This window comes from Squalius cephalus (genome assembly GCF_949319135.1).
Source record: "Squalius cephalus genome assembly, chromosome: 18".
NCBI classification, from domain to species: Eukaryota; Metazoa; Chordata; class Actinopteri; order Cypriniformes; family Leuciscidae; genus Squalius; species Squalius cephalus.
In genome coordinates this window covers 36827603-36837602 of record NC_137139.1, presented here as the reverse complement: position 1 = coordinate 36837602, position 10000 = coordinate 36827603, and the positions used below count along the sequence as shown (strand labels likewise).

The following is a 10000-nucleotide window of genomic DNA, read 5'->3' as shown; positions in this document are numbered from 1 at the left end:
AGATTTGGAGAAACGGGTCATTAAATGGTTCGATTACTTGTGGACCAACAAGAAGGCGGTGGATGAGAGAGAAGTCCTGAAGTACCTGCCGGACAAGCTGCGGGCGGAGATCGCCATAAACGTGCACCTGGACACGCTTAAGAAGGTGCGCATCTTCGCGGACTGCGAGGCCGGGCTCCTGGTGGAGCTGGTGCTGAAGCTGCAGCCGCAGGTCTACAGTCCCGGAGACTACATCTGCAAGAAGGGCGACATCGGACGCGAGATGTACATCATTAAAGAAGGGAAACTTGCTGTGGTGGCGGACGATGGAATCACGCAGTTCGTGGTTCTCAGCGACGGAAGCTACTTCGGGGAGATTAGCATCCTCAACATCAAGGGCAGTCGCGCAGGGAACCGCAGAACCGCTAACATACGCAGCATTGGCTACTCAGACCTCTTCTGCCTGTCCAAAGACGACCTGATGGAGGCGCTCACCGAATATCCCGACGCCAAGGCCATGCTGGAGGAGAAGGGTCGGCAAATCCTGATGAAGGTACGAGGCGCTTCACATTAAGGGTTCTCAGTTAAAACGGTGTGGTGTTAGCGGCCGCTAAGTTAATAAGTAATGATCTTTGCAACAGAAGTGAATCAATCAAAACTAACTTTATCTGGACAATAACTTTATTCTAGATCTGCTGTAAAGCCTAAACAATCTCTGTTACTGTAATCTCCTATTATCACTGTAAAGCTGCTTTGAAACAATCAATATTGTTAAAAGCGCTGTATAAATGAAGGTGACTTGACTTGACTTGAGAGCAGTTGGGCCCTATGAAAGAATATAAAGTTGGGCCCCCCAAGGCACCCATTCCATTAATAAAATCAATCTCTGGGTGTGGGCCCTTAGTGTGTGGGCCCTTAGAATCGTCCCAACTCCCCCTATAGCGGCGCCTAACCCCTGGTTGGCGGTAACGCATTACAAGTAACTTGAGTTACGTAATCAGATTACTAGGGCTGCCCTTGACTAAAGATTTTTAGTAGAACTACTAGTAGTCGTTCATTTAAGTCATTAGTCGAAGTCATAATTGCACGTTTATATTCATAAGCCATAAATCATAGTAATGCGCCTTTAATTGCGTATGTAAAATACATAGCCTAATCAGCGCTCAAATTCAAACATAAAGCTTGCCACGGCGCACCGGCAAATGTATTAGGTATGAATGCGTCATGAAAAAAACAGGAGGAGACTGTCTAAACATTTTAATTATTTATTGGTAATATTTTCTGTGTTTTTGGCTGCAGAGACTCGTCATTTCCGCCTATATGCCCGTTTCATTTGGATTACATAATCGAAGAATATTTATTTTCCATTTGAATCTGTTTATTCAAATGTAGATATTTTAAGTTTTCTATAGATCTATTTCTCATGTCTGTGAGGCAAGTATACACTGAGTTTCGGTTCATTTATGTAATGCGCTCAAATTCACTGAGACCGAAACGACAGAAAGCACCATTATTTTACAAAAGCACAACGTTTTGTTTTTTATTGTGAGTTAAAAAAAATAAAAAAGTAGACCCTTTACAGTTTGCATTACTCTTATCTGTATCATGACCAAAAATGACGGAGTATTTTAAGTTAAATGCAGTGATGTGTGTGTCATACAGTAAACACTCTCCACACAAACTCTTAGATATGCGCCTAATAATAGTGCACATTTATCTAGGTTAGCATTAGAGCGAGCGGACTTGTAAAGTTGCTACTACTTACATGTTTTAAATGATAAGCCATATTTGAGGTCGATGAATGATAGGCGAATGATTGGATTTCCTGCTGTTAACGATCTGTCCGTTACAGCCTGCGTGATTTCGCCACTTACTGTGGAGTTTTTTTTCTGCGACTAACAGACTAATAACATCTTAGTCGACCAAATTTAGTCGACCTTACCTCTACTGCACTCTACTGTACTCTACCTCTACTGTACTCTACCTCTACTGCACTCTACTGTACTCTACCTCTACTGTACTCTACCTCCACTGTACTCTACCTCTACTGCACTCTACTGTACTCTACCTCTACTGTACTCTACCTCTACTGCACTCTACTGTACTCTACCTCTACTGCACTCTACTGTACTCTACCTCTAATGTACTCTACTGCACTCTACTGTACCTCTACGGTACTCTACCTCTACGGTACTCTACCTCTACTGTACTCTACCTCTACTGTACTCCACCTCTAATGTACTCTACTGCACTCTACTGTACCTCTACGGTACTCTACCTCTACTGTACTCCACCTCTACTGTACTCTACTGCACTCTACCTCTACTGTGCTCTACTGGACTCTACCTCTACTGTACTCCACCTCTACTGTACTCTACTGCACTCTACCTCTACTGTACTCAACTGCACTCTACCTCTACTGTACTCTACTGTACTCTACCTCTACATCTACTGTACTCTACTGTACTCTACTGTACTCCACCTCTACTGTACTCTACCTCTACTGTACTCTACTGTACTCTACTGGACTCCACCTCTAATGTACTCTACTGTACTCTACTGCACTCTACTGTACTCTACTGTACTCTGCTGTGCTCTACCTCTACTGTACTCCACCTCTAATGTACGCTACTGTACTCTACTGGACTCTACCTCTACTGTACTCCACCTCTACTGCACTCTACTGTACTCTACTGTACTCTACTGGACTCTACCTCTACTGTACTCCACCTCTAATGTACTCTACTGCACTCTACCTCTACTGTACTCTACCTCTACTGTACTCTACTGTACTCTACTGCACTCTACCTCTACTGTACTCTACCTCTACTGTACTCTACTGTACTCTACTGCACTCTACCTCTACTCTACTCTACCTCTACTGTACTCTACTGTACTCTACTGCACTCTACCTCTACTGTACTCCACCTCTAATGTACTATACTGTACTCTACTGCACTCTACTGTACTCTAGTACTCTACTGTACTCTACTGCACTCTACTGTACTCTACTGGACTCTACTGGACTCTACTGGACTCTACCTCTACTGTTCTCCACCTCTAATGTACTCTACTGTACTCTACCTCTACTGTACTCTACTGGACTCTACTGAACTCTACCTCTACTGTACTCCACCTCTAATGCACTCTACTGTACTCTACTGCACTCTACTGTACTCTACTGGACTCTACCTCTACTGTACTCCACCTCTACTGTACTCCACCTCTAATGTACTCTACTGTACTCTACTGCACTCTACTGTACTCTACTGTACTCTACTGGACTCTACTGGACTCTACCTCTACTGTACTCCACCTCTACTGCACTCTACTGTACTCTACTGGACTCTACCTCTACTGTACTCCACCTCTAATGTACTCTACTGTACTCTACTGCACTCTACCTCTACTGTACTCTACTGTACTCTACTGCACTCTACCTCTACTGTACTCCACCTCTAATGTACTCTACTGTACTCTACTGCACTCTACCTCTACTGTACTCTACTGTACTCTACTGCACTCTACCTCTACTGTACTCTACCTCTACTGTACTCTACTGTACTCTACTGCACTCTACCTCTACTGTACTCCACCTCTAATGTACTCTACTGCTCTCTACTGTACTCTACTGTACTCTACTGGACTCTACCTCTACTGTACTCCACCTCTAATGTACTCTACTGTACTCTACTGCACTCTATTGGACTCTACTGTACTCTACTGGACTCTACCTCTACTGTACTCCACCTCTAATGTACTCTACTGCACTCTACTGCGCTCTACCTCTACTGTACTCTACCTCTACTGTACTCTACTGCACTCTACCTCTACTGTACTCCACCTCTAATGTACTCTACTGTACTCTACTGCACTCTACTGTACTCTACTGGACTCTACTGGACTCTACCTCTACTGTACTCCACCTCTAATGTACTCTACTGTACTCTACTGCACTCTACCTCTACTGTACTCTACTGCACTCTACTGGACTCTACTGTACTCTACTGGACTCTACTGTACTCTACTGGACTCTACCTCTACTGTACTCCACCTCTAATGTACTCTACTGTACTCTACTGCACTCTACCTCTACTGTACTCTACTGCACTCTACTGTACTCTACTGCACTCTACTGGACTCTACTGCACTCTACTGGACTCTACCTCTACTGTACTCCACCTCTAATGTACTCTACTGTACTCTACTGCACTCTACCTCTACTGTACTCTACTGCACTCTACCTCTACTGTACTCTACTGTACCTCTACGGTACTCTACCTCTACTACACTCTAATGTACTCTACTGTACTCTACTGTACTCTACTGCACTCTACCTCTACTGTACTCTACTCTACTGCACTCTACCTCTACTGCACTCTACTGTACCTCTACTGTACTCTACCTCTACTGCACTCTACTGTACTCTACTGCACTCTACTGTACTCTACTGCACTCTACCTCTACTGTACTCTACTGTACCTCTACTGTACTCTACTCTACCTCTACTGTACTCTACTGTACCTCTACTGTACTCTACCTCTACTGCACTCTACTGTACCTCTACTGTACTCTACCTCTACTGCACTCTACTGTACCTCTACTGTACTCTACCTCTACTGCACTCTACTGTACCTCTACTGTACTCCACCTCTACTGTACTCTACCTCTACTGCACTCTACTGTACCTCTACTGTACTCTACCTCTACTGCACTCTACTCTACCTCTACTGTACTCTACCTCTACTGCACTCTACTGTACCTCCACTGTACTCCACCTCTACTGTACTCTACCTCTACTGCACTCTACTGTACCTCTACTGTACTCTACCTCTACTGCACTCTACCTCTACTGCACTCTACTGTACCTCTACTGTACTCTACCTCTACTGCACTCTACTGTACCTCTACTGTACTCTACCTCTACTGCACTCTACTGTACCTCTACTGTACTCTACCTCTACCGCACTCTACTCTACCTGTACTGTACTCTACCTCTACTGCACTCTACTGTACCTCTACTGTACTCCACCTCTACTGTACTCTACCTCTACTGCACTCTACCTCTACTGCACTCTACTGTACCTCTACTGTACTCTACCTCTACTGCACTCTACTGTACCTCTACTGTACTCTACCTCTACTGCACTCTACTCTACCTCTACTGTACTCTACCTCTACTGCACTCTACTGTACCTCTACTGTACTCCACCTCTACTGTACTCTACCTCTACTGCACTCTACTGTACCTCTACTGTACTCTACCTCTACTGTACTCTACCTCTACTGCACTCTACTGTACCTCTACTGTACTCTACCTCTACTGCACTCTACTGTACCTCTACTGTACTCCACCTCTACTGTACTCTACCTCTACTACACTCTACTGTACCTCTACTGTACTCTACCTCTACTGTACTCTACCTCTACTGCACTCTACTGTACCTACTGTACTCTACCTCTACTGCACTCTACTCTACCTCTACTGTACTCTACCTCTACTGCACTCTACTGTACCTCTACTGTACTCCACCTCTACTGTACTCTACCTCTACTGCACTCTACTGTACCTCTACTGTACTCTACCTCTACTGCACTCTACTGTACCTCTACTGTACTCTACCTCTACTGTACTCTACTGTACTCCACCTCTACTGTACTCTACTGGACTCTACCTCTACTGTACAGGAGTAAATCTGCATTTCCTTCAGCCTGAGGCTTATTCATTTCACTTTCGGTGTGAAAGGGCCTTAACATTTGCAAAAATATGACTTTTTTTGTTGTTATTAAAAAACAAACAAGCAAGCCCAGCCCAGGTGAGAAAAGTTACACAAAAGTAATGTAACGCATTACTTTTCATAAAAAGTTAGTTACTTTTTTTGGGAGTAACGCAATATTGTAATGCATTACTTTTAAAAGTAACTTTCCCCAACACTGCATGAGAGCAATGCGAAATTCCTAGACTGTACAACAACTAACCCGTAGTGTTTCTGAAGAATGTTTTTGAAGGCCAAAGTGGGCGGAGCCGTCCGTCGCCATCATGGCCGCGTCACTCGAATAAACGAAGTGAGTGACTCACAGATAAACTAAAATGGGCAGCAAGGCGTATTAGCTGAGGTGACGTGACACTAACAGATAATAGACAAACGGCTAATATTCACGTTATGAAGGGCAAAATTAGCTATATAGACCAAACCACTTTTTGCACCAGACTGTAAACATGTTTTTTCTGTAAAGTTGGGCATTGTAACATGGGTGTCTATGGGACTGACTCTCTTCTGCAGCCTCTGTAGTGGCCAGTCGATGAACTTCAGTTTAAGTCACTTCAGTGTTGGATTCAGGAGAGAGACCGGAAGGTTCTGCTTGGTTGAACTCTATTGTAGAGCAGTGGTTCTCAAACGTTTAGAATCCAAGGCCCCCGTTTATCCAAGACAAACTCAAAGGTCCTCCAATCTAAGCTGATGCTGCTTCTGTCCGGTTTCAAGTCAAGTCACATTTATTTATATAGTGATTATACACAGAGTGTTTCAAAGCAGCTTTACAGAGATAACAGGAAAATAATGCAAAAAAAGTTTGTTTCCAGAAGAAAATAGCATCACAATCCATCTTAAGTAAGTTCAGTGATGTTTCATTTTTGTTTTTAAAAGTTATTAATTTAGTTAATTTATATATATATATATATATATATATAGTTGTTCTGGAGTAAACCGTGATGTCATTATCCAGCTCAGTTCAGTTCTTGTATAATAGTGTCAATGCAGGCAGATCAATATTATTGTTGAATATTAAATTAATTGTTAAATTTAATGTCTCCAACTAAACAAGCCAAGCCAATGGCAACAAAGGTGGAAAAAGGCGACAGTGGCACTGCAGAAACTGCATCAGGGCAGAATGGAGAAAAAAACCCTGGGAGAACCCAGGCTCAGTCGCTCAGTTCTCCTCTGGCCAACGAGCGAACAGTGTGTGATTATGATCCAGGCAGCATTACAGGTCAGAGGTCAGATTGGATTGGAACAATCAGAATATTTATCCAGTTCCTCTGGTTGGAAGTTGGAGTCTCGCCGGTGTGGAGACGAGTTTGTTGAGGGTCAGAGCCGATGCTGTGGTGTCGATGAGGCCTTCGCAGGGCTGATGAGGCTGGGCTTCAGGGATGAGTCGTGGACGTGTGCAGGCGCAGGTCCTCCATCAGATCTGGAGTGTGTGTGTGTGTGTGTGTGTGCAGGTGCAGGTCCTCCATCTGATTCCATCTGATCTGGAGTGTGTGTGTGTGTGTGTGTGTGCAGGTGCAGGTCCTCCATCTGATCTGGAGTGTGTGTGTGTGTGTGTGTGTGCAGGTGCAGGTCCTCCATCTGATTCCATCTGATCTGGAGTGTGTGTGTGTGTGTGTGTGTGCAGGTGCAGGTCCTCCATCTGATCTGGAGTGTGTGTGTGTGTGTGTGTGTGTGTGTGTGTGTGTGTGTGTGTGTGTGTCCAGGTGCAGGTCCTCCATCTGATCTGGAGTGTGTGTGTGTGTGTGTGTGTGTGTGTGTGTGTGTGTGTGTGTGTGTGTGTGTGTGTGTGTGTGTCCAGGTGCAGGTCCTCCATCTGATCTGGAGTGTGTGTGTGTGTGTGTGTGTGTGTGTGTGTGTGTGTCCAGGTGCAGGTCCTCCATCTGATCTGGAGTGTGTGTGTGTGTGTGTGTGTGTGTGTGTGTGTGTGTGTGTGTGTGTGTGTGTGTGTGTGTGTGTGTGTGTGTGTGTGTGTGTGTGTGTGTGTGTGTGTGTGTGTGTGTCCAGGTGCAGGTCCTCCATCTGATCTGGAGTGTGTGTGTGTGTGTGTGTGTGTGTGTGTGTGTGTGTGTGTGTCCAGGTGCAGGTCCTCCATCTGATCTGGAGTGTGTGTGTGTGTGTGTGTGTGTCCAGGTGCAGGTCCTCCATCTGATCTGGAGTGTGTGTGTGTGTGTGTGTGTGTGTGTGTGTGTGTGTGTGTGTGTGTGTGTGTGTGTGTGTGTCCAGGTGCAGGTCCTCCATCTGATCTGGATCCGGCTGACTTCAGTAAACCTCGGGATAAACAGAGAGACTAACATTAGCGTAGATGCCGTTCTTCTTATGATGTAACGAGTACATCAGGTGTTATAGGAAGTGTCCCCGGTTCCGGCTGACCTAATCTATGCAGCCTAATAATCATTTAACTGATTTGAATAATAGGAATGTATAATGCATTATGTGAATGCTAGTCAAAGAGATGTGTCTTTAATCTGGCTTTGAACTGACAGAGTGTGTCTGCTTCCCGGACAATGGTAGGAAGACTGTTCCAGAGTTTTGGTGCTAAATAGGAGAAGGATCTTCCGCCAGCAGTCGATTTAGATATTCTAGGTATTATCAACTGGCCGGAATTTTGAGATCGCAATAGACGTGAAGGACTATAATGCGTTAAGAGCTCGCTCAAGTACTGCGGAGCTAAACCATTTAGTGCTTTGCAAGTAATCAGCAATATATTAAAATGTAAACGATGTTTAATAGGGAGCCAGTGCAGTGTTGACAGAACTGGGCTAATATGGTCATACTTCCTGGTTCTGGTAAGAACTCGAGCTGCTGCGTTTTGGACCAGCTGTAGTTTGTTTATTAAGCGTGCAGGGCAACCACCCAGTAGAGCATTACAGTAATCTAGCCTTGAGGTCATGAACGCATGAACTAACTGTTCCGCATTTGTCAATGAGAGCATATGGCGTAATTTAGATATATTTTTAAGATGGAAAAATGCGGTTTTACAGATACTAGAGACACGTGACTTTCAGATGAAAGATTGGTATCAAAGAGCACACACACACACACACACACACACACACACTCACTCACACACACACACACACACACACACACACACACACACACACACACACACACACACACACACACACACACACTCACACACACACCCAGGTTCCTAACCGACGACGAAGACTTGACAGAGCAGCCATCAAGTGTTAGACAGTATTCTAGGTTATTACATGAGGAAGTTTTTTGTCCAATAATTAGAATCTGTTTTTCAGAATTTAGTAGTAGGAAATTACTAGTCATCCAGTTTTTTATATCAGCTGTGCACTCCGTTAATTTAGTGAATTGATAAGTTTCGTCAGGCCGTGAAGAAATATAGAGCTGAGTATCATCAGCATAACAGTGAAAACTAATGCCATGCTTCCTAATGATATCTCCCAAGGGTAGCATGTACTGTGTGTGTGTGTGTGTGTGTGTGTGTGTGTGTGTGTGTGTGTGTGTGTGTGTGCGTGTGTGTGTGTGTGTGTGTGTGTGTGTGTGTGTGTGTGTGTGTGTGTGTAATGTAACCCCAGCCTGATGTAACTGTGAATGTTCTGATGTTTCTCCACAGGATAATCTCCTGGATCTGGAGCTGGCCAAGCAGGGCCCGGACCCGAAGGACATGGAGGAGAAGGTGCTGAAGATCAGCAGTGTTCTGGACGAGCTGCAGAGCCGCTACGCACGCCTGCTGGCCGAGCACGAGGGGGCTCAGGGCAAGCTGAAGAAGCGGGTCACTAAACTGGAGAAGAAGATCTCAGACTCGGGAGGAGTGGAGATCTCTGAGCCGTGAGGGAACGAGACAAACCCAGATAAACTAACGAGAGCTAGCATCCTGAACAGAAGCCTTGTACATGTGTGGTCCACCTCGGGGTTATCCTGCCAGTCTGTGTTCCAACACTGCAAAATATGCTTTTCTTACTCAGTGTTTTTGTCTTGTTTCCAGTCCAAATATCTACAGATTCTTAAATCAAGATGCATTTACTAGATGAGTAAAATGACATAAGATATTAAGTCTTGTTTTCTGGGGAAATAAATTAAAATGAAGTGAGTTGATGCCTAAAACAAGCAAAATTATCTGCCAATGGGATAAAAAAAACAAACTTCTTTCTGTTTGAATTAAGATGATTTTTCTAACCCCATTGGCACATAATTTTGCTTTTTTTAAGCATCAACTCACTTCATTTAGATTAATTCCCCCGGAAAACAGGACTTAATATCTTATATAA

The 10000-nt window shown here is 44.3% G+C and overlaps 1 protein-coding gene across 2 annotated transcripts in view; it reads left to right on the top strand.

The window, feature by feature from the left end:
* Positions 1–10000, top strand: part of cnga1b (cyclic nucleotide gated channel subunit alpha 1b) — a 16751-nt gene that overhangs the window by 6338 nt on the left and 413 nt on the right. For both annotated transcript variants that reach the window (XM_079848364.1, XM_079848365.1), the window contains exons 8-9: positions 1–532; positions 9346–10000. The exon at positions 1–532 is cut by the window's left edge and continues 619 nt beyond it; the exon at positions 9346–10000 is cut by the window's right edge and continues 413 nt beyond it. In XM_079848364.1, the coding sequence (XP_079704490.1) occupies positions 1–532; positions 9346–9564 (751 nt within the window). In that variant the 3' untranslated portion in view covers positions 9565–10000. The remainder of the gene's footprint in view (positions 533–9345) is intronic.